General features: G+C 41.0%; 1 protein-coding gene across 1 annotated transcript; it reads right to left on the reverse strand.

Moving 5' to 3' along the window:
• Positions 1–1,716: 1,716 nt before the first annotated feature.
• SPMIP4 (sperm microtubule inner protein 4) lies at positions 1,717–25,008 on the reverse strand. The gene is given in 11 exon segments (XM_075495428.1): positions 1,717–2,279; positions 2,430–2,507; positions 2,510–2,543; positions 5,404–5,492; positions 7,725–7,857; positions 7,859–7,913; positions 9,053–9,082; positions 14,803–14,872; positions 17,818–17,835; positions 19,782–19,969; positions 24,875–25,008. Coding segments are annotated over 11 exon segments (1,392 nt in total).
• Positions 25,009–25,848: the final 840 nt, after the last annotated feature.

Genomic DNA, 25,848 nt, shown 5'->3' on the forward strand with positions numbered 1-25,848 from the left:
ATACATGAATAAAGTAATCAGGGGTTTACATTTCTGCCATGATTCTTTGCTAGTATCTCTTCCTGTAAAGGAAAGTCCAGTGGATAATGACTAGCTGGAAGCATGGTTCTGTTTGAGCCATATATTCAGTGTATGATCCTGGCAGTCTCCTGAACTGTGGCGATTTGCTTGAAGGAAGATGGGAATATATCTGATCTCTTAATGGGACAGCTTAGAAGACTGCAATGAAAAAAATACAATGGCATTTTGCTCCCTCTTCAGGTCCTCTCTGGAAAACAACTGAATAATCCCTTCTTTAATTAAGCAGTTAAAAAAAAACAGTGAATGCCCATATGCTGTTTCTGCTTCTCTAATCCCCACTTGGCTGCAGCTCCTTAAGATATTCATTGAACCAATATTAGCTATGTGCCTGAATTCTAGGTAGCAGCAATATTAATCTGTCAGCACACAGAAAATAGCAATTTAAGCTTATTGTTTGCATTCTGTTTGCAAAGCCAGTTGCTAATCCATGAAATACCTTTCCACTAAAGTTTCCTTTGCTGCTTTCTTATCTTCAAAAGGCTTTACAAAAATGATTTAAGATGTTTAAATATATTGCATTTGGGAACTTTTTTTGGTTGGTTGGTTTTTGTTCACACTTTTCAGGAATCCTAAACGGCTCAGTAGGCACAACATGGCAACAGAGCTGTTCTGCCCCTATCTCTTACTCTTAACTATTTTTATAACCACCAAGTTAATGCCCGCTATTAATCCTTAGCTACTATATTGACCGCTTGCAGCCATCTAGGGCTAACTCCTGATAACAGATTACATGTTTTCTGTAGCTTACCTGCTTCATTCTAAAGCTTCTTCAGAGCCCTGCAGGGATTGCTAAATCCCATTCTCCCTCTACCAGTCTTCACTGCAGTTTAAATACAGTCTCTATGGCCTTTCCAGTTCTCTTAAACATTCCTGTCTTGGACAATGAGTGAAAAAGGAAAGTGAAGAGTCTGAAATACAAGCCACAATAGGTCTGACATTGGAATGTAGGCTTGGAGAGGCCACGGTCAACCTTAGAGCATGGAGGCTTTGGGAATGTGCTGTGCACAGACAAAGAGACTCCACAGCTCATGAGCATCATGTTTGTCCCTGTGTGTGTGCGGTAGTGCTGACATTGTTGGCATTTGACTCCCTGCAGAGTAGCAGAGGGTCCTTTTGACCTGGAAGCTTGGTGCTTGTGAGGGCCTGCGAAGGGCCTTACTGGGTCATCAACTGTGATCCCCAGATGTTGCTGGCAATTGTGTCATAGCTCCTTTTATAAACTGGTCAGGTCCATTCTGAAGCAGCCTGTTTTCTGATCGTGTCCTCGTCTATTGAAGAGCCATTCCTGAACCTCCCTGCTGTGACCACTAAAAATCTTGTGATTCCCAGCCTAAGTTTATTCCCAGTCAGACTGTAACGCTCATTTGTGAATCCATTTGGCCTTTAATGAACCAGCTCTTTCCATAACCATTGTTTATCCACTAATGTGTTTCTCAAGAAAAGTCATGTTTTCACAGCCTCTAGAACAAGACAAGCTCTTCTAGTCTTCTCAGATAGGCTGCACATGTCCTGGGCTACCCTAGCTGCTCTTCTCTTTACTGTTTGAATTTATTGTGGTTCTCTAGGAAAGGACAGACAGTTTGCATTGAGGTACTTTTTATTTGTTAATGTATTTTTAAAGGACCAAGGAATGTGTCAGTTAAAGAAATAAAAAGCATTGAAACCATAGAATTTGTGTCTCTTTCCCTCAGGAATGTTATCTCTGAGGTCTTTTGTCTCTCCTCTTATGGAATCATGAAAACGTTTTTGTGCTGGTATCTTAGAGAAGGAATGCTGCAGCTCCAGCAGTGCTGTCTGGCGCCGAGGAACCTCACAGCTAGGGATCCATTCAGGCAGTGCTGTCTCTCTTGGCCTGTCCTCTGGTCTCCATGCAGGCTGACATGCTTCTTGATGCCAAGGCTTGGGCAACGAAATTCTACTTTCCTCACTCTTAACATCCAGTGGTAAGCCTGGCTTACTTAGACTAACTGGGTTTTCCCATATTGTGTGTTGAGCCAAATGTCTGGGCTTGAAGTCTTCGTAGGAAAGGGAACGTGCAGATTTTGGAAGAAATTCAAGTTCAGGCCTTCCTGAAAGCTTCCCCCTGTACAATGCTTCTGTTTGCAATGTGTCAGTGATTTTCTGAAGTTTGTTTATTGGCAGCCTTGTATCTAGCTAATGAATTTTCTGGTAGCATGTCTGAGACAGAGTGGCCTACTCTTGGCTCACATCCCATTTCTGGTCTGTGCTTTCTGTCACTTTACACTGCTGACCTAGACTGGCCACTGTTTTTATTTTACTCAGCATTGTGCCTGAGTACCTGGCTACGACAGTCAGAACCCTGAATAAAGGCAGAGGCATTTGAACACTGGAGGAGTACTGTTCTTGCTGAAATGATTCTTGGGGACATTGACCTTGAAGTAAACATGCAGTGTGCCCTTCAAGAGTCTCACGTGTGAGAAACTAGGCAGAAATGTTTCTTTCTATATGGAGGAAGTAACAGGATTTACAATGTCATCTAAGTCTCTTATTTTAGTAGGGACTGCTTATTTTAGCAGAGCATTGCCTGAGACTAGTGAAATGGCTCAGTTAGCCATCTCCCAGGCAAAGGGAAGCAGCCCAGACATTCATTACTACCCTGCCACATAGGAAGCTTAGAGTCAGTCTTTATGCTTTGGAAAAGAAAATACTCTGCTCCACCCCAATGCATAAGATACAAATGGGTATAGATATCTTGTGCTCTCTTTTCTTCTATAAGCATCTGTCTTCCCATTTGTGGTCTCAAAAGCAATACAATTGTATAAATGGTGACTTGCATTAGTGTGTTTTTAACTTCTTTCAGGAACTGTTGCAAGTGGGACTGAGGATGCTCACTGGCATGTGGCTTTTTAGCTTTCTCAACCACAGTTTGACCCACTGCCTGAATACTGTTACCCTGTATTAATCATTTGTACTGTTGAAGCTTCAGATACAGGTACAGACTCAAAGCTGCATTGTATAGGAAATGTTCAAACATAAAGTACATTTGAGTCCTATAGCCAGTTACTGCGTTGAACAATCTGAGTGTTTGATATTTAATGTATCTATGCTTTAAGTGGAATAATGTTGTTCAGATAAATCAGCATGGCCCAGGGTAGGCCTCTGCCAATCACACTTTGGAAGCCAGAGGGCAATAAAACTGCTCAGTTTTGAATTAATGTAAGCTGCTAGTTTGGATTTTCGTTTCCAGAGACAAGCTGTTGAAAGTGTCCTTTAAAGTGTTCATCATCATAAAGCGAAACATTTGTTTCGTTGGAGAAAAAGCTGGACAGCTTTTCTATTTCAGATACAGGGATTCAATTCTCAGAAACTTGTAAATGCCATTTCAAAAGGGATTTCCTTACTTGGATTTTTTTTTTAATCCAGTAGAAAAAAAACAGGACAATTTGGGGGCTTTTATCCAGGGCCATTTTTGGACTATAAGAAAATAACAGCATCTTAGTTGCATTGGTTCTTGTACGTCTGTGCAGTTTGAACCCAGAAGCTCTGTAAAGCCAGCAGTGCTGTGAAAGGGTGAGCAGGAATCCATTCCTTCTGTTTTACCTGCAGAATTGCTTAGTTAGTTAGAATAAATTAGACGTGTATGTACTCTGCATGACAATGTGCAGGTATCACTGAATGGCTTAAGCCATTACAGGTAATGATGCATTAGCAAAAAGCGGCTCAACTTGATTTGCTATGCTTATATTCCATGTTATGCTTCATTTGCATGAGTAGGATTTAATACAAATAGTAGCTTTTCACTTTTATACAGGCCACACAATATAAAAATTGTTGAAGACAATAAACATGGAGTTTTACAGTACAGTTTTATACCTTCTTTAGAGTAAATCTTTGCGTTAAAATAGAATCTGATAATGTTACTGATGCACCCTTAAGGAGGAAAGGCAAATCACTCACATAAATGGAGGAGGATGAATCACAGAAACTCTGCCAAACTTAAACTGGTATAGTTAGTAAGGAGGCAATAGTCTGCAATTTTAATAGGTCACTTATCAAATACACAATGTGTAATAAAGACAGTAGGTTGATGAGTTCAATGGGGTTGTCCTGATTAACACCAGCTGAACATCTAGCCAACATGTTTCAGTCTCTGCAGTGCTGCACCATTCACATGAGAGCTGCCAACTTGTTTTATGGAGACTGTTACTCATACTTCTCAAGGCAAAAGGTCGTTTGAATTGCTGTCATGTGTTGGTGGCAACTTTAAATGATAAGATAAAAAATAAGCAGATAATCACAATAACTTTCCCCCCTGCAAACCCTGAACAAGTCATTAATCCATTACAGAATTTCTGTCAACCAGCTATGTCAGGACTGATAAAAGTAAAAATGTGGTGGAAAAATGTCTTCAGTACAGTATTACTCAAGTGGAAGATTCAACAGGTACATAATTCAGCTGAAGTCAATTCAGATAACTTGGAATCAAGTTCTCCGTGGTAGCCATACCTAGGCAGACCATTACATGCTATATAAGCTTTCTTTTGTAGTCACAATTATAAACTGCCTTAAAATGGACTGCCGCTTATTGTTTCCCTTGCCATATCTGTAAGACTGTGTGTCTACAAAGGCTGTATCTTTCTTTGTTCACCACTATTTTTTCCTACGCTATTCATGACTTTTATCCGTCATCAAACTTCAGGCTACATCCCTTTGGGAAGAGAACTAGTGTTTAGGCAAGCTGAAGAATAGTAGAAACGTGATCATTCATGAACAAATTCACTCTTCTGTTTTATGGACCAGCCCAGTCTCCATCATTACAATGGGGAAGGCAAGGTTAGAGTCAAAGATCATCCACAAAGAGGACGTCTATTTTCTTGAAGACATGGAAATAGAGACACCAGCCTGTCAGTATGTTGGCAGGACTTGTGGAGAGGTAAGGAGGAGCAAAGATCTACTGCTGCCCAAACCCATTTCTTTGAAGGGCTGCAGAGCATAATGTGGGCTTCTGAATGAAGCCTCCCCTCCCCCAAATGTATGGTCAGCAGCTGTTATTGTTGCTTCTGCTTGTTCTTATCTCCAGAGCTACTTGGCTAGGTCCTATGAGACCTAGTTAGTACTTAAAGGACTTCAGTCACAGGACAGCCTGCTAGCTTCTGATCTTCTTTATATATTTCTGAGGTGGCTGAAAACTGTCTCTTAAGCTTTTGACTCTTTGTATGCATGATGCCTAATTCATGGTCTGCAAGTGTTTGGAACAGTACAGGAGCTCTCTGTGTAAAAATGTCTCCCATGAAAGAGATGGAGAAGTTTAATTAAAAAAAAAAAGAAGGCATTTTGCTCTTTTCTATATGGACTATGTACTTCAAAGTATGTGTGCTGTCCTGGCCAGTGCACAGCCTTCTTCTGGGAGTCAGAGGGAATACTGACAACTTCATGCCTATATGGATTACCTATAGGGGAAATATTTAACATGTTCTAATGAAACATCATTGATCAGAATGACAGATGGATCTGCATTTTAAACTGTCGACATATGCTCACTATAAAGTCAGCTGTGCTGGTGAAAGAGGCTCTTTCTGTGAGCTACTGCTCATGTCTCTTCTACCTTGGGAGACTGACCTCATGGATCTGCAGACAGAACTCATCTTCACTCTTTTAGTACAAAATCAGCAGGGTTAGATCATATCACCCATCTAATCAGCATAAGTTAACCCAGCTGTCTTTTTGGAAGCACTCAATGTGATTATCTTTACCACCAGATCTGCAAGGCTGGTTGTCTCAGGGAGAGAGGTGGTGACAAGCAGCTGAGGGCTGGATCTTATACCAGCTACAGCTGCCTCTGCAGAAGGCCATCTGTCCATGTCCAACTGCAGGAGGTCTGGATTGATTCACACACCAGCAGGGAAGATTCTTACTGCATTTTCTATGCATGATTTTTAAAAATAGCAACAACAAACAATAAAGCTTGATGACTGTTAAGCTGGCTCTGTACTCATAATGTCACCATCAGAGGAATAACTGGGTGCTACTAGATGTCTTATAAAAATGAAACTGCAGTGCATGCTTGGAAGAGCTTAATTTCCAACCCTGGTTCTATCACTGCTTTTTCTCTCCAGCCTTTCTGCCTCAGTTTCCCCATTTACCTCACAATGATGCTGTCAGCATTAACTACATAGTGGCTACTCTGAGTTTTGTAAAGCTGAGATGTAGAAAAGGCACAAAGCTTTTAAATACAACCTTCCAGTGGTAAAAATCACCTGAGTGTGGTCTGAGTTATCTGTAGTCAACCAGAGATTTCTCCTTCAGTCACTGAGAACTGGAGTGTCCTGATATCAGAGGAAGTCAAACTGTATGGAGGGAACAGCAAATGAAGTTAAAGTATTTTCTAAGTGCCAGTGGTAGCCGCTCCCTTAGCTAGTAATTCTGAGCCTGCTAAGCTTTGCTGGAAATAGGTCTTGGCCTCCAATGATCCTCCTGTTGTGCAAAAATAGGCTTTGTAAACCTACCTCCACACATGATTAGTGTTTCTTAAATTGACCAATGATCAATGAAAACTGACTAAAAATTAGTACTCCTAGCATTACATATTCTGTGGAAAGATTTTGGGTTTGGATGGACAAATACTCCACTAAAAATGGCTTGTGTACCCAATTATATACAAAACTGTACAGCACTGTGCTGATGACTGGGAATGGCAGCTAATTAGGCAAATTGACCTCCTACTTAACATTGTCAGCTTTTACTCTGCTGCCAGTGTACACTTTTTCTGTTTCACACAGTTATTGCCAAACCCTTCCTGGCAAGCACTGCCATGGTGCATACAGAGGTGCTGCCTTTCTCCTGTCCCAAATTCCCCATAACCCTGTGTGGTCAGCAGCTGCCAAGGACTCCTCATCAGTTCATGCAGGTCATCTTTAAAGTCTTCCAGAATGAAGTACCTGTCAAAATCCCAATGTAGTAGAATGCCTCCAGGGAAAAGCAGAATAAGAACAAAAATTTCATGCCCCTTTCCTCCAATATATTAAGTAAAACACTCTCAGGGTAAAATGCTGCTGGGGTTAAAAACAAACACCTCATCATGGCTTACGTGGTGTTCTGTAAAAAATGAATGTCTAGGGCTTCATCTCAATCTTCGTAAGGGATAAGAAGAGTTGCTTTTTCTCCCTGGACCTTGTTCTACCATCTCTGTAGTAATAAACTAAGTTAAATCATTCAGCTCTCATTTCAGGGGTACCTCTGTTGTCCTCAGCAAAGGTATGGCAGGCATGACTTCGGCCCCAAAATTGCTAGTTTTTTATCCCACTGATGGATTTTTTTCCTTTCCCTTCCACTCTGTTGGACTATGAAGAATTATTTGTCTGACAGAAGATACCAGATACACTAAATGATCCATCTTGCTTTTGTGGGGATTAGCAGTTATGTTAATAGCACTGTTGGCTTCTGAGGCTACAAGGTGTTCACATGAGTCGGGTTTATTCTTCATTCTCAGTGCTGAGGTGTCCTCCATGGAGACTGCAACTATCAGCACATAGAGCTCTAATTTAAGCCAAGATGCTTAGCTTGACCACTGATATATTCAGATTCTGACTCTGTTAATCTTCCGTAGAAAAGAGCCATGACTTCAGTAGTGTTTCTAAGTGAGTTTCAAGAATAAATGGTAAACCAACAGAGTGCGGTCGTACCTCTGGTCTTCCTCAGAACAACCACATCAAAAGCCTTGGTAGGGATATTGGGATAGAAGGGCTGATGACTGCTTGCATCGATCCCAGTGTCTCGATCCTCAGGTGATCTGAAGTTTGGGAATGTGGCGTACCTACCTAGAGATGTGTGTCTGGTAGGGATGAGAGGTGGGAAATGGAAGGCACGGTGGTCTTGGGTTGGTTTGAGTTGGCAGGAAGAAGGATAGAAAGAAAGAAAATTTCCTTATTTTGCATTTCACAGAGTTTTAGCATTAAATATAACACTTTGCAAGAACTGGGAGAGATGTGAGAATCAGAAAGGCGGTATCTTAGTTCTTTAATCCCCTCTTGCTTGCACCCTGCAAAGAATTCACAATGATGATTCACTGGCAGCTTTTGTACATAATCAGTCATACCAATTCACATTTACTTTTATGTGGCTTAAGGGAAGGAAAATGTGGACTTCTAACTCTTGCACAGCTCCAATTAATAGTAACTGAGTTTGTGCTTGTGAAATCAAAATTTGCCTCTAAGGTGATGTTTATTTCTGGGAGGAAGGAGGATAAAGCCAAACTGGAGAGTTTTATGGGATACTGAAAACTGGGATTTCATGGAATGCCCACATTCCTGTGGTTGTTCTTTTCAGCTTTCAGTTTTTCATGATAGAATAATTTAAAGACCTAGTAAAATCAAGGGAATCCTGAAATCTTCTGAGGAAAATGAAAGCAGCGGTTTATTCCAGTAAGAGAGACTAGCACCCTGTTTGGATTCTTCTAAACTTTACCTCTAAATAACTTTACTTCTAAACAACTGCATACAGCACCTTACTGAGAGCAAACGCCTTTCCCCAATTGCTGTATAAAGCAAAGTCACAACCTTATACAGGAGCTAAATTAATTTCATTCCTGAGGCTGTGCATTGTGATGTAACGAGATGTCTTAGCAAGCTGGGCTTTTCTGAGGCTTCTCTGTCATAAATCTGCTTTATACATACTTTAGGTCTCTCATCTGTGCTTGGTAGATGCTCCCAAACAATTTAATTCACATTAGGTAAAGAGGCCATGAACAACACAGCCGAGAAAACCCAATTATCCCATAGGCAAGTCAGCAAGATCAGTATTTGTTAGGAGAGTGGGTGTGCTAGGCAAACACTGCTAACCTGCTAAACATAGCATTACATGCTTCATTCAAGAGAGAGTTTTTTGCCTAGTAGCATTGCTGCTGCTTATTGCCAAGGAACCTGCACTGTGCAATTATGGATGTAAGAGGAACAACTTGCCTTTTTATTTCATTAAGGAAAGATAAGACATAATATAGGTGAAATGTACTTACCTAGCCAAACTGTCTGGTGGCTTACAAAGCCTATATTAGGGAAGAAAAATAATAAATAAGTTACCTGAAGTGACCCATGTTCATTTGCTCCTCCCACATTTTATCTGAATCAGTGCAATCAATGTACATTAGGGACAAATCAGTGTGTAAGCAGTGCAGACAATATTCTTACTGACACCACTCATTCCATGAGGAATGTTTTGTGTTGCCAGGTGCCAAAGAGTGAAAAGGCACTAGGAGCAAGTGATGTGCAGAATGTCTTTTTAAAAGGAGCGAGGGAAAAATCTATCCTCTTACACTTTTGTGTAATAAGCTCTATATTAATTAACAATGGTATGTGCTATTAGTAAAAATAAATCCTTTTATCAGTAATGCAAAACAGAAAACATGTCTTGTTTCTGCTTGCAGAGAAAATACTTATTCATTCCATGCTGATAAATTATTCATATTTTACCATGGAGACTTATTTTATGCTTCAAATAAATTTTAAAAAAGCAATCAAAAGAAAACACTAACTTTAAAGGGCAAGAATTTCATCACTGAGGCTAGCTAAGAGTCTCTTGGCAATCGTACCAAGTCAGAAAAATGTCTAAGATTAAAAAATAAATTAATTTGCTTAATGGTTCTTTGTGGTATAGTGAAAAAAAAAAAAAAGCCTGAAAGACAATATTACTGGACTAATCTAAGTGGTTCACCTGGAGCTCCGAAATCTCATGTATTTCATGAGGAAGTCTTAATTACCAGGTCTTGCTTGAAAGGGTCTTTACCGTATATGGATAGGAGAGATTGACTGCTGGTAGCCTTTTTTAAGCTTTATTATTTGTACAGTGATCACACAAAGTTTCTTGATTCTACAAGCCATATACCAAAATCTTCATATTGCCACCTCATTTTTTGCAGTGAGGAGAGGCATGTCCCAGATTCATTCCCAAGCAGGAGATGGTGGTAACTTCTCAGGGCTCCTCCCCTTGCTCAGTTTGAGGACAGAGCCCAGCGGGATGTTAATGGGTCCCATGGGAACTCCATCATTTCAGCCTTAGCAGTTCCTGTGGGAACTCTCCTCCTCCCCCAGCTGGGGATTACTCAGTAGCCTGGTTAGTGACATAGCCGTGGCATGGGAGCTGCACCCAAGCTCTGTTCAAGTGACCTGTGACTCAAGAGCTGTGACTTGGCCACTCCGTCATTGAATTAGTCTCCGTAAAAATAGGTGTTGCACAGTTACAATGAGGAAATACGCCCCCTTGCTCAAAGAATTTAAATGCAGTCCTGTGCTTACTTCTTTCCAAACTGGCACGGGTGTTTTGAAGATAAACTTCAAGTGCCAGATCAATTTTGTTCACACATTCTGATACAACATGCAGAAGTCATGCATTTCATTGTAAAATCTGTGCTGTGATGCCATGGGACTCAGTGCAATCAACATGAGGTGTGATATCTCACAAGTTACCGTGACAGCATAACTCATGCCTCAACTGAGCTGAACAAAAGATCTCCTTTTAATGTGTGATGCTACAAAGATAACAGGACTTAATCAAAGTGTTGGATTCTGACAACCATTTGTATATTTTTACATTTATAACGACTTGGGACTCTGATTCAAACTTTGTGTCTGTCTTGAAAACAGAAAGCTTTTACAGAAATAGCCCTACTTACAGAACAGCAATCTTTAAAAGTTTATTCCACAGATAACTTCTAATTGATTTTCCATTTCTACAGTTAGAACTGGTGCTGTATGTCTACTGGTGCTGTAGACATGAAGGAAAATACTTCTTAGTGTTTATTTTCAATTTACATTGTATTACAATGTGAATTATTACATTCTTCATTCCATTCATTGGACATATTCCTGATACAAATATGCAAAAATAAGGACAGTCAGTCTGCTTTGTGCTCTGGCATGGCAGAACTACTTAAGTACCTTTGTAGAGCACTGTTCATGATAACATCTAGACTTAAGGCAGCAATAAAATAAGGGTGAACATGCATTTTCATGACTCTGCCTTGATTTAGAGAAGCTTGGTGAGCTCAGGTTGTAACAGCCGGCAAAGCTTTGCATTTTCAAAGGTGGACAGTTGTTTAGAGTGTTCCTTATATTTTTAAAACTCAAACTGGGTAATCAAGCCTGAAGCCACCCAGAATGGATGGCAGTATAGAAAGGTGGAGCTCTGGCTGGAAAGGAAGAAAGGAATAGCAGCTTTTCCAAATTTGGCACTGAGATGCTTTCGCTGGAGTTCTAGCAGACTTTTGCTGGAGTCTGCCAGTATCACACAAGAAACAGTTGCCGAGTATTACGTTGTCTGCCCCTTTACGTTCAGTCCACAGAGGATATGGAGTCTATCAGTCTCTTGAAAAGAAGTCAGACTCAAGCTGGATGGGCTTATGCTCCCAGTTTGGAAAGCCCCCGAACAAATCCAGGGAGTGGTCCAGATGGACACCATCCCATTTCCCTAGCAATGAGTGCACTGTGGGCACTCACCAAACACTTTTTGATAAAATAGGCATAAACCAAGTTTCACATGAGAGAGAGTATCCTTATGGAAACACTGGCTTCACCTGCAGCAGTTCTGCAGCTCCCCTCCTGATGTAGTGCTGAGCACTGGGTGCAGGGACACACTTGTTCAGTAATGGTAATAAAAGACATATTGGAACCTGTGTGACTTTCATGAGGAGCTCCCACTTCCCACTATTTTTCTACTCTCCGACAAGTTGTAGGAGCCTCTGAAGAGCTGTGTCTTCTCTCAGGTGTGATGTTGGCCTGAGAGTGATGCAGTGTGGGGAGCCTCATGACCTTCAGCTCCTTTTCTAGATCAGGCCAGAGAACTTTCTGCTGCTCTTTCCTGTTAATTTTCCATGTACTCTGTAAATTATTAAGAGAATAAGATGTATCAGTTTTGCCAGTTTTAACAGGAAGGAAATTATGACTGGAGAATAAAACATTTTGCATGTGTAAATTGGCCTTCTCTGCAGCCCTTTATTCTTGCAAAGGGAGACAATCACTTATCTTGCCTAACCTTAAAACCTGCTTGGTCAAGGAGCTGCAGGTCAGGGTACCACCAGGGGTCAGGGAGCTGGGGGACAGCCAGAGGAATGGAATTGCAGTGTGGCATGATAAACAGTGAAAGCAGATAAAAACCCAGATGGAAAAAAGCCAGTTTTGGTTCATTCGGTGCTGTCACTGAACCCACCGAAACCTCATTGGTGTGACTTGTCTTTGGAAGGACAGCTGCAAATGCTCTAGCCTGATGTAGAGTGTGTGTATAACTAGGGTTCTTGCCAATGGCTGAAGGGTGTTTTTCAAGGCCTTTCAGGATTTTTGCAGTCTTGTTTGATGTAAACTTGAGGACTCGTTACACCTTTAGATGGAAGGAAGCAGCTACTTTTCTCCAGTACATTTGACTGGGAGGACATATGTCTGTGGCCCACTGCTAATGCCCTTACAAAAGCACATCTGCACAACCCCAGTGATTCATTTTAGTGCAAAACTACATAAGGATACGTAGTGTGCATACTTAAGGCAAAGGCATAGTTGTCCCATGAAAGTGTACAGAGTTATTGCAAATGCCTGGTAATTCATTTCCCGCAAAAGACAGTAATGGCTCAAAGCAGCCCTCGCAGGCTGTAAGGTAAATAAACTGAGTATTAATAGCTCCCAGGTAGGCCTGCAGAGCACCACTCAGAGGGTATTTTTCAGGAAAGGTTCCGTGTGGCTGTCACCGCCTAATAGTCCCTGACAGCAGGAAGAATATTTGCTCTGAAGGACCTTAGACTGTGAACGTGGAAGATTATTTTTGTGTGTGTTTCACTTTTTGTTTTAAAGCATATATTCTTTCCTTCTCTTTAAAAGTCTTTCAAAGATCAAGAAAATACAACCTTATAGAAGAAAAACATCGCTCAAACTAGGTCAAAGCATAGACCATAAAATATTTTTAGAGACACAGCATCTTTCACGTTAGACATAGTGTAAAATAATGGAGAGAGTACATCAATGTGCTGTTGATGAAATATTCAGAGTCCAAGGTCATGTACTTTTCAGTATGTACGGGGGCAGAGTTTGATCTACTCCTGTGTAAAACCTCCTTCCTCCTTATACAGCTAGCACAAGGGCATAGAGTCACAGCAGTCCCTGGTTACTTCCTCTTAAGGAAGCAAATCCCTAGAAAGGTGCCATGAGTGCTACCTCAGCCTGTGTACATGGATGGTCCATTCTGGTGAGGAGCTGGCATGAGGAACACTTTTGCTATGAAGTGAATGGGTCCCAGAGCATCCTTAACCAAGAAGTGTTTGAGGTTTGCCAGCCTACGAATTGCTGAAAACACAGCAGGCCTCCTACCCCAAACAAAGGGCAGTTTATAATTTACCATCTGTGTTTCTGCTGTTTCAGGAATACAGATATACATGTCACATAACAGGACACTTATCTGACTAGCAAGTCACAGTGAACCAGATTATGCCCCAGCATCATTCCACTGCAGCTGATGGATTTTTCTTGGGGATGGATTAGGTAATAAAACAGAACCACCCAGCTTGACTGTGCAACATGAGAGTGCCCACTTTGCATGGATGTTGGTTTTAAAACAACTTTAAAGGTGCTCTAGTATCTTACAAAAGTGCACGGGCCAGTTCTTGTCACTTAGTGCTTAGGAAACTTGTAGGAAGAAACTTGCAGGGAAACTTTCTACTTCCTTGTATCTTGTAATCAAATTCTGCAGAAGCAGCATAGCCAATGCCTCTAATGTGCATTGCTGGTCAAAGGCCATAAGCTGTCCCAGTAAAAAGGAGTTTTGGCTTGTACACTCTTGTAGTTAACCAAACTCACTTCTGCTTGTGCTGCATGCTGTAATGAGGTAATAGAGAAGCCTGCAAAAAGCAGTGGGCTACAAAGAGCAGGGTTGCACGTTTCCTTGTGTAACTTCTGTGGCCTGCTTACAATTAGCTCTCCTGCTTTTCTAGAGTGTCTGAGTTTATATTAAATGGGGAGCAGGTACCTCACATGCAAGGAGGCTAAAAAGAGAGAGGTGGGGTCAAACAATGGCCCTCATAGCCCTATAAAGATAACTGACAGAAATCGTTGCAGAATTATTCTCAGGTTTCTGGTACGGTCTAGCTATCAATGCTAATATGAGAGGTGTAACTTGTTCATTTTCTGCTTTTGAAGAATTTACATTTACACTTTAAATTACATTAATCTAAAATCTCAGTCGTTTGATCAACTTTAAGCGTTTTGCTGGTGCCATCAAGTGGCAAAATGTTGGACTGCAGAACTCCAGCAGCATCCAAAGTCACTCTGATTTCTCTTGAACAGCAGCAGTGAGGAAAACAATCCTTGCCAAGCCTCCTCCAAAAATATATCTATATATATACACACCAGAAAAATGGAGAGAAATACACATGGTGTCATGGTTACTTTAGTTACTTCAGTTTAATCTGGATTCTAACTAGTAGAAAGGCTAATATTTTTGAGTATTACAAGTTGATAAGTATGGACAACCCATAAAGCAAACTCAGAGACCTTTGTTGAAGAGATACTAAACCGAAGGGGCACAATGCAGTATTCTGAATTTCCTTCCCAACTGTGTTTGCTCTCCTTTGTTACTAGCTAATCCCTTTTTACAGAACATGGCCCTTCAGATTTCATATCATATCTGCACTTCATATCATATGTGAGTAATATCACCAGAGTGGAACAAATATTCAGTTTGCTGTTACATTCACTAAATTCACAATCTGATTAACTCACAGTTTAAACTTGCAGCTCATCATTCATACTCGCATCACTTTTTTTCAGCTGGGTGACATCACAGTACTGCTTAGTGGGAAGGCCTCTGTGCAAAGAGAAAACATAAATGTAGAAAGCTTATGCTCTATTTGCTTATAAAAATCCAAATCAATTGATACGTTTTTGTCTTCATTTCTCAGATAACTCTTAATATCAAAAATCATAGATGCTACCAGTGTGGAAATCTATCCTCAGTTTCAAAATCTAAGTCATGCAGGGCTGGATTTTGGAGGTTGCTGAGCACCCATGCCTGAATCCATAGTTCCTGAGAATGCTGAATATTTCCTTCTCTGAAGGCCTGGCCCTTATACCTCCTCACCACGCACCCCAAACACTCAATAGGAGCTGTAGGAATGCCTTGAATGGGTGCAGGCTCCAACTTTCGATCCTATAAGGAGTTAAGTTATTCCTACATTATGGGGATCACTTTCAGCTCCTTCTGATGCCAAAGGGGTCCCACAATCCAGCCAAAATGCATGGTCCTTTTAATTGAAAAGAACCTGAGAAGACAACACCATATCTGTCTTTGAGTTTAAACAATGGAAAACAAAGCAGTTAGTATGAGACATCAGGGAAAAAAATACCAAACACAACAGAAGAGAGAGCAAATGGGAGTACCAAAATGAAGGAAATGCAGTTGGAAAAATCAGCCATAACCAGTGAGATTTTCCTGGTATTAGAAATAGCCTTATAGTTCTGGCCTGGCCTTGCTAAAGCTGAGCTTGACCCAAAGGGTCTAATCAAGTGTCTGTTGCTAAAAGGAATGGGTGGCCTTAATTGGATGGCTGAAGAAGAGATGTTGGCTGCAAGAAAGGGAGAGAAATGGTGCTGAATCAGAAGGGATTTGTTTGACTTTTAGAGCTGGCTCAATGGGCTCCCAAGGCTTGGGGTTATAGCACAGCCCAACGGGACTGTGCTCATAATACTCTGGGTCTAACCACGAGTTCAGAATGGTTATTGTCTTCTCTTTCCTCTTTAAGCACTTTCCCACATTAGCATTGTCCAATGTAATGCGTGCTTCTGTGCCACAGGTGCTGTCAGTTGAGCAACGCGGGCATCTATGGTCAGACTTAGCATTCCAGCTCTTGTGCAAGGCTGTGTGTTCAGAAGTGCTGAGCACCTCTGTCTTAAACTAAACTCACTGAGAATTCCTTCCTCCCCTTTCAGCCCCATAACACCACAGTAGTACCCAACTTCCATCCTGGAGGCCAGGTCCCATGCACCCTTCTGACAGGATGGCTGGTGCTGAGGGTGCTCCCTTATGACAGACTGTGCCACAGGAGGGTGCTACTATGGAGCAGCAATGCTCACTTTAGAGCCAAATCCAGGGATTTAAGAGGTCTGAATGCTGGTTTGGGATGATCAATGCATAGGTAGGATTGCCATGACACAAATTCTCTTTCCAGCATTAAAATGAAGACCTACTAACCTGGAAATGCGTAGCTTTTGCCTAGTTCAACTACTGTACTGTGAAGATGCACTTTTCACTGCTTGTGTTTGATGCATGTGGGTGGCATGGCTCAATAACTAATACATTGCAATTGAAGTCTTTTGGAGCAGTGCCTCTGCAAAGTGGCAGTAGCTGCATCTGTAGAAGGACGCCTTTATGTTCCTTGTACTTACTTTGAATCAAGAGGTGGATGACTTTTGCATTGTAAACTGCCTCTCCCACTCAGAAGAGCATGTGTAGTTGTAGTGGTTTGGCTGTAACGTGGAGAGGGGCCTGGCTGTGGGTGATCTCCAGAGATCCCTTCCAACCTGAACCCCGCTGTGACTCCGCCACTCAGAAAAAGCAGCTCTCATGAGCTACCTGTTCTCCCTGTGCTCTCCCTGCACCCTGGCATCTGCTGGGTAGCACTGGGCATCACTTTGTTTCATTTTCCTCTTAAAGCCAGCTTTGCCAGCCCCTTGTTTCTCATGTAACAAAAATTCCTTTGGGTTCTGTAGTTTTATACATAGGAAATTTGCCAGCATGTGTAAAAGCCACAGATTAGTTATGTAGGGGTGCACTGGAAAATATATTCTTCACTCTTTTCTCATAAAATTTCATAGACGTCTTACAAAATGACTTAAAAAATGAAGCACAAGCAAACACACCCCTCTTAGCACTAGTTTTAGAACCACAGAGTATGTGACTCTGGTGCTTGCCCTGTGTACTGTACTTTCACAGCCCAAAGTCCTGCACATACATAGAAAATACCGGTATCAGCATAATCTAATAATGTCTTATTTACTAGCAAGTTATATGTAAATCAACCCTAACTGTGGGATTTTATTTAAGTATTTTTGTATGGTTCTTATGAAAAAGCAGTATTTGCTCCATAAAAATCAAATAATTCTCACTGTGGATATTTGTTTTATTTACAAGCTGTATTATAAACATATTTATTTAGGCTTCTCATACTTCCCCCATTGAAATTTGTGCCAGTGCTATCAGAGGCACAGCCACAAAAATACTTCATTTGCATCTTGCCCAATTCATCTTTCTCCTCTATAACTGTTTGCACTAGAGTAAGTTTCTAAATAATTTCTAGCCTATATCTCTGGTAGGTTTTATTGAGATCAGCGAAGGTGGTGCCATTGGGGATACTGTAGCTCTTCTACTTACCTGGAAGCTAATCTGTGTAATACAGAAACTTAGTGTGGAGGAAAGGCTACTCTAATTTGCCCCTACAATAGCACTATCAGGATTGTGAGCATCTGGCTATGCTCTGAACAATTCTTCTGCAGTATCACTACTGTGAGGGTTGCCCAAGACAAACAACAAATGGATGTCATGAACATGGGTTTATAAAGTAGCTTGCAAACCTTTTCTCCCTTTCTGACTGCTAAGTTGGTTTTCTGAGATGGGGCATGTAGTTGCTGTGACTCATCTGCCTTCTCATTACGTACTATGCCTGAGTTGGCCAAAACCTTTGCTTGCTTGCAATGTGAGGATAGGAATGTAAAGACAGCTACACAGACTATATGCCACCTAGGCATTTTCCACCTTGTGGAAAAAGGAAGGCTTGTTTCTGGACCTCTTTTTCTTTTCAGAGTGGGGTTCACCTGGATGGATGAGGGGCTCTACACTAGTGTGCCTGGACAGCAAATAATCCCAGGGATTGCATATTCAGAAAAGAAAAACACAAGAGCAATGAAAATTCTTGTTTCAAGCTCATTATACATTCTTGCACCGATCCTGTCACTGTGGGATCACAGCACCTTGTCCTGCTCCTGGGATGGAGTCCCATCAGCATCATTTAACAAGAGGAAGTGCTGGATTCTCCACCTGGAACGGGGTAATCCTTGTTATATGTACAAATTGGGGGACGAGAGGCTGGAGAGCAGCCCTGTGGAAAGAGATCTGGGGTTTGGGTTGATGGCAGGTTGAATATGAGTCAGTAGCATGCCCTGGAAGCCAAAAGGGCCAACTGTGTCCTGGGGTGCATCAAGCACAGCATAGCTAGCTGGTCGAGGGAGGTGGTTGTCCCACTCCACAATGCACTGGTGCGGCCCCACCTCGAGTACTGTGTACATTTTTGGGCACATCAATATAAGAAGAACATCAAACTATTAGAGTGTGTCCAGAGGAGGGCGACCAAGGTGGTGAAAGGTCTCGAAGGCAAGACTTACGAGGAGCAGCTGAGGTCACTTGGTTTGTTCAGCTTGGAGAAGTGAAGGCTGAGGGGTGACATCGCAGTCTACAACTTCCTCAAGGGGGGCAGTGGAGGGGAAGGTGCTGGTCTCCTCTCTCTGGTGACCAGCAACAGGACACGAGGGAATGGAATGAAGCTGCGTCAGGGGAAGTTCAGATTGGACATTAGGAAAATGTTCTTCACCAAGTGGGTAGTCGGTCACTGGAACAGGCTCCCCAGGGAATTGGTCATGGCACCAAACCTGTCAGAGTTCAAGGAGCGTCTGGATGATGCTCTTAGTCATATGGTTTAGTTTTAGGTAGTCTTGCGAGGAGCAGGAAGTGGGACTCGATGATCCTTATGGGTCCCTTCCAACTCAAGATATTCTATGATTCTATGATCATTTTACAGAGAGAGTAGTTCATGCTAACACAGAGGAGAGCAAGGACAGGAAGGCATATTTCCAGTCTTTGAGTCATGTTTTAACCCTTGGACAGCCATGCAGATGCCTAGTCTGCATCTTCCATTCCTGTTCTTCAGGGAAGCCTGCAGCGCTGCAGGCTATCCTTGAACTTCTCCAAGTCAGCCCTAAGCAGCAACATATTCTGCCTTCAAAGCTTTCCTGTAAGTCAGTAATGGTGATTTGAAACCTACCTGAGTGTCTGAACAACAGAGGTTTGGCATCATTGTTTGCCTATCTATCTATCAGCTAGTCAGTCTTTTTTTTTTTTTTTGACTAATGCGATCATGATGAACTAGAAGTTTTGGAATTGGTTTCAGTGGAAGTGGCACCAACCCCAATATATTCTGAAGAAGAAATTGGTTGTGGTAAGAGGCTAGGAGAAGGAGTCCTGACTCTGAAAGCATACCCCAGAGCTCTTCCCCTCAGCTGCTGTCTAGACAGATCTCTTCTTTTACAACAGCTTTCTGAAAAAGCTGAGCACTGACTTTTCATGTTTATGCCTATGGGATTTGTAAATTAGGCCAGTAGTGACATTTTTAAGGTCAGGAAGGGTGTTTGGGACAACAGCCAACAGTAAATAATTATCAAATGATGGGGAAAAAGAAATGGAAATTTGGAACTTAAAGTGTTTCAGCAAAACACTGTGTGGAGATTTGTGGGTACCAATATATTCCCACATTAATATTTAGGGCATTGTAAAAAGAGTAGAAGCTTAAATTGCCCATTTTTGGAATGCAGATGTTTGCACATCTCAGTCTACATTGCTGTCTAATCTGTTAGCTGTCTGTTGCTATTCTTGTACTTCACTTCACTTACTTAAACATTTTGACTGTGAGAAGTATATGTCTAGCCTACTTTGGCCAAGTAGGCCACTACCACTACCATAAGATTGATGTCCTTTAGCAAATGTACATGGAGACTTATCCTTTGCCCTGTTGTCTTCTGGCAGTACAGGTAGTGCAATTCCTCCATGCTCCCTTTTTGCTCCCCAGGGAAGTTTGCAGCAGTGAAGGGATTCCCTGAACTCTTTATATCGGAAAGAAAAAGAACCCCAAGATGTCCTTTAATGGCAGCAACAGTGATGGTTACTTGAAATCTTAAACAATGACAACTTGGCTTTATTTTCTTGGCTCTGAGTTACTCAGCCTTATTCTGGGTAATGCTATTGTGGTGAACTGTCACTAGGAGAGGTAAGTACAATGGTGATTGACAATTGTTTAATGAAGGTTGAATCAAGTCTATTATGTTTTGATCAGTGAGAGCAAGAAAGAAGGTGATAGATACGTGCAGCATGTACATCTTACAGTGTAATTGAGTCTCAGCTGCCAGCACATAGATACCTGCACTGTTGCTTCAGTACTACGTAAGTGGCATATGGACAGCGAATATATGCAATGGCACAGATGGAAGCTTTAGCATCTAATTCCCACTGATTTCAGAATTTGTTATTTGTGCTTTTGAAAACCTCCCCTCTCCATCTCTAGAGAGGGGTGAGAAATGTTACTGTTTAGTAGCTGTAATTCACACTGAATGCAAGCTGTGTCAGGCACTTCACATGGATGTGCTAGTGGCTGAGGATATTGAGTCCATTTCCATACATCTGTGTCATTTGAAATCAAGCAGTTCAATGTGTTTAGATGCATGTTCACCTCACATAGTTTTCGTTTCCAGTGTTGTAAAGATGGACATTGAACTCACTGAAAATTTAAAGCTTCCTTTTCTTTTGGGTGGCAGCAGTTTTCCAGTCAGAAGAACACATGCACAGCCAACTGCGTTCTTATTAAGGAGATAAGTCCTGCGAGGAGCAGGGAGTTGGACTCAGTGATCCTTATGGGTCTGTTCCAACTTGAGATATTCTATGATTCTATGATTCTATAAGAGCCAAAGTGAGTGATTTAAATTTGACTTAGTTGTCCAGGATTTTCTGAAAACCTTATCAAGGAAGTAATGAACTGTTGTGGTATGTGACAGGGGTGGTCACCCTCGGGATGTTTTACCGGTGTGCTGTCTTCATTCATATGAAACCAGAGCGAGTGATGTTTAGGTGAATGGGTTGGGAAGCAGCAGCCATGTCTGTGTTTGTTGTCAGCCCTTCCATCACTGAGTGGCCCCAATTCTTGCTTTAGCTAGACCTCATCTGTACTACCATCTTTTTCTGATATTGGGTGTTTCTTTACTGATGAGTGAAGAAGCTGGACATGGCAGCAGACCAGTAGGAGTGCCTTTGTTGACTGTGGTATAGCCACTGCACTGCTGTCACAGCACAGGCTGTGGTGAATCATGCAGATATTCCAACTTGCTCCCAATTACCTTGGTTTCTTTGCCCTGTGCTCCAAAGTATGGTGTTGCTCTAGGTTTCTGGGTGTGTGATTCCTGATGGAGCGAGGTGTATCAGCTAAAGAAATCTGTGTTTAAGCAGAGAGGTTATTAATCTTTGCTAGTGTTGATCATTACTTTGGAGATGGAGGGAGAGGGTGTTTTTATTAAGCTATATTGGGGAAAAGTGCCACTCTGCAGGTACTAGCTAGATTCAGGCTTACAGTGTTTTTCAGGTTTAAAGTTCCCCTAATTTTGACTTTGTCTTACATTGATTCAGAGGTAGAATAACATCCCTGAGCCCACATCTCCTAAAATGTGAGGGGAAGTAGGCTCGTTATTATGTGTCTATGAGCATTTCAATGAGCATTACAATTCTGACCTTTGTTATGAGTATAGGCTTTTAAGGAAGAAAAAATAATGGCTACAAAAACTTCTTCTCAGAGTACTTTAGACCCAAACTGTGGCAGACTCCTAGATACCTAAACAGATCTTAGGGAAATCTATGGGAGAGTCCATGATCTACAAGACAAAGACAGTGCTGCTGTGTCGTGTTTTGTTCTCTCTGGTTTCTTCGCAGCGTGGTGCCCTCCTATCATGTAGTTCCTTCCGTGTGGTTCAGCACCGCTCTGCTGCTGCCTGATGCTGTTCCTTTATCCATTTTGCCAGGGTGCAAAGTGCAATAAATTTGTATTGTACAATGAACCAAAATAAGAATATGATGTGCCGTAGATTATCAGAAAGCTTTTCTGGTTTTAAGTTTCTGAAGGAACTCAAGCATCCATTTCTTAAGTTCTGTCTAAAGCCTCGTTTCCCCAGTCTGAAAGTAGGCAGGCAGATGCCAAGTCACCTGCATGGCTGTGGTGTTTGTATTCATTAAGCCGACTCTCAGTGGAAACATTAATAAATCATTCCTGTTGACTGTTGTCTATAGGTTACTGAGTTGCAGAATCTTAGACAGAAAAGAGAAGCATTGCACACAAAGGTCTGATCATCTAATTCAGCCCAAACAGGGCTTTGTTAAGCTTAAAATGTTTCCACATCTCCTTCTCACAAAGAAACATTTATAGCTGCTATTGATCCAGTGATATTGAAGATCTCAAGGACACAGAAAAAAATGTCTCTGCCCAGAGAATATCAAATGAGTGCTAGGGTGAACAAAGTTTTAAAGAGTGTATCATGAACAATCCTTAAGAGTCTCAGCAATATAGTCAATGATTTAGTAGAGACTATTACCATTTCTAACTTCCACAAGTGTAGATTTGTTCTGAATTCTGACAGCCAACTTCCAGCTTTCTGGCTCTTTTGTTCTACAAGAAAAAAGCTAACGTTCTGGGATCAAAACATTAGTTCACTAGTGCCTCCTTTATTTTTAAAAAGTTACATTTTTCCCTTCAAATTTGTTTTGCCACAGCTTCCAGAAGGTCTGTGGAAAGAGAGTTCTTAGAGGGATAGGATTAGGACCTGCCTCTCTGTGAGTTCACATAGGGTGCGTTCACACTGGCATTTTCATTTGGATCAGGAGTGCACTTTTGACATGAATCTCCCAATGGTCTCTATTTTGCAGTGCCTTGGTCTTGGAGTACATGAACTGGGTTCCTTCTGGGTGAAATTAACTGGAAAATGAGCTCCAGGAATGCACCAGGAGGACACCACAGCCACAAACGGGCCCTCAGTCCCTGAAATCACACTAGAGGTAAAACAAAGTAAAGAGCACCTGAAATGCATTTTTTCTGGACCTCAGATCCTCAGCACCAACTCACACACTCTCCACATCTCCTGTAGTTCACAATACCTGCCAACGTAGACATAGTCACTGAGCAACACAGTGATTTGGAATTCCGTGAATTTTATGGGGGGTGGGAAAGGCTGAACTTTTTTTAATTAACTCTTGCCCAATAAACATATAGATAACTATATACCAATAAACGTATAAATAACTATATACATCATCTTAGTATATCAATGCTGAATCTGACTATCTGACTGTAGGGTAAAATCCTTAGGGTACCTTCTTTGTATATGTATAACCTAGCATTATACAAATACACATACATGCCTCTGGTTATTCCTGGGCACTGTTTATCAATGCAAATATTGGTAACAAATATTCTAGTCCAAGATAATAATGTAATAAAATTCATGGATGCAATATCTTTAAAAGCTGAGAATAACTGTGTTCTATTTATTTATTTGCTTGTAATTATGGGACTAGAAAAATATGCACCATTTTAAAAACATGTATGATATTGTAAAACACGCAGCCACCTTCTTTTCAGGTATAAATTGGTGAGTTCATGTGAGTGTGTGTTTACGTTAGCAGAAAAATGTAGCTTACTGCCTGTATTACAATACAGGTTTTCCTGCTCACAGAGAAAAGAAATGTTATGACCCGGCCATGCTTATTTCTTGTTTGTGTTTCAGTGTTGGGTCTAACATAGTTATAATCTGAAAGATGCTTTGCTGGTGCCTTCAGATCCTGACATCGCAGTCCATTCTGAGCTTAATTTTTCCTTTTGCTGGGTATCCTGTGTAGACAACATTAATCTTTCCTGTCCATTCACTAAAATTTAGATCAGGCCTATAATTCAGTAAACTTTCAAGTCTGTCAATAGTTAAAACAGTTCAGATGGAAATTCACCCAAATTCCTGTGATGCAAGGAATACAACAAAAACTTGCCTCAGGGAAGATATGTAAGTGGGAGGCATCAAGACACAGTTTGACAAGTGTGATAATCCAATAATATCAAAATACTCTGAGTGGAATTCATATGTTGGATATGAGACGTTACAAATAATGGAAGAAGTTAGCAGTAGCAGTAAACCAGAAGGCTGTCAGTAAGATGGAAACTAAGAATTGATTTTGCTAACAAAAGAAACAAAATCTCACTTGAAAGACACTGGAGGACTAGAGGCTAACTCTGGAATCTGTTATGTGTGTAAAAAACCAGAAATTTAGATTAAAAAAATAAATGTCATGAGTACTGAGCACCATGGAGGTTCAGCTTTCCAGAACTTTAAAAACTGCAGGAATTCTGCTATATCCTGCCCCTTAGCTAACAGTATAATTTGGCCTGTAAAATATAGTAAAAATGCATTGATTCCTGAAACTTCCTGATTACACATTGATGACTATGAAAGCAAAATGCAAGATTCCTGTAATTTTAAATTTTAATTTTAAAGTTTATCTCGGTAATTCTAGGTCAAAGTGTAATCTAGATAAAAAAAGAAGTTCAAAACAGGAGTAGATCAAAGAATAACATGATAAGTGTTGGTGATTGGTTTGGGAAATATGCTCATTTTTTCCAAATTAGAAATAAAATATACATCTTGTTTTTATTCTTTATGAAAGTTATTTCAGGAGATTTTGATCTGTAAAGCCACAGTATAATGTATTTTAGCAGTCCTCTTTTTAGGTGTAATCAACGTATTTGTGTTTTATCAGTCCTCTTTTTAGGTGTAATCAACGTATTTCCCAGGGAACTGACAGACCATTGCACAAAGTAGAAAACGTTTTGTTTCATTAAAACAAAAAGAAAAAACTGTGTCTTGCCAGAAAAACATAACCATTAGAAAATACTTTTGGTAACAGCAAATGGATATCAAATACTTTTAATGGAATCATTTACCTTTACGAGTTCGGTTCTTACCTGTCTTGTGAGACAGTTGGACGAGAATGAATTTGAAGTGGAGTTAGTACCTCATTGGTCTCAAAGGTTCTTGATAGGATTTCAGTTCCCTCAATTTCTCTATAGTAGTGGGGCAGGTCATGCAGCAGCATCATGTTTCATGTTTGAGCTTCTAGGGGAAGATACAGGGATAAAATACCAAATATCAATGGTTTTGTTAGTGCATCTGGATGCTAAGGAGGAAACATAGATGAATTCTGCCTAATTCTGGCAAGTGTCAACAGGAAAAAATGATTGCTTTTACTACTGCTACTGGTTATTTGTACCAGCTTACAAAATAAAACAAAAAAAAGGCAGATTAAAGATGTGTGATACTGTTGCTTTGTATTAGATACTGTTGCTTTGTATTACTGATAAACAGACGCTAGAAATAAACTTTCAAGTAAGGGGAGGAGAAAGTTTGGACTTGCACTCAGAAAGTCTCACTTGTGAAAGTCTCATTTGGTGAATTTGGATTCACTGTAAAGTTCCTGTCCCACTCTGAAAAGGATGATATTAAATCCATGATACTTTTAATAGAAAAGAATTTTTTTCTTGACTGCTGTGATTTTTGTCTTTCTACCTCTGTGCCAAGGAGGAATGCTTTAGTCCTCCTTTCACCTGAGTGAAGTTGTATTTCAACACTGGTTGATTAGCTCTTTGTGAGGAGAGGTGCTATATTAGGTCAGTATAAACCCTTCTGCTCTCTAGAACGCCATGCAGGCATTTGTATCTGAACAAGTTGCCTCTGTTCTGAGCTGCTCTGTTGTGCAAGAGAAAAGCACCAGGACTTGTACTTTCTACCCAGTGAAGCTCTGGTTCACAGCATTGAGAGTCTTCTCTCAAAAAACACCAGCAACTTCTTAGATGAAGTATATGAAGAGGCACTGCTGCTTCCTCCCCCCACCAGGAGCCAGCAGAGCATTCTCTTGTATCTGTGCCCTGCTTCTTCTGGG

Source organism: Mycteria americana, chromosome 2 (assembly GCF_035582795.1).
Source record: "Mycteria americana isolate JAX WOST 10 ecotype Jacksonville Zoo and Gardens chromosome 2, USCA_MyAme_1.0, whole genome shotgun sequence".
NCBI lineage: Eukaryota > Metazoa > Chordata > Aves > Ciconiiformes > Ciconiidae > Mycteria > Mycteria americana.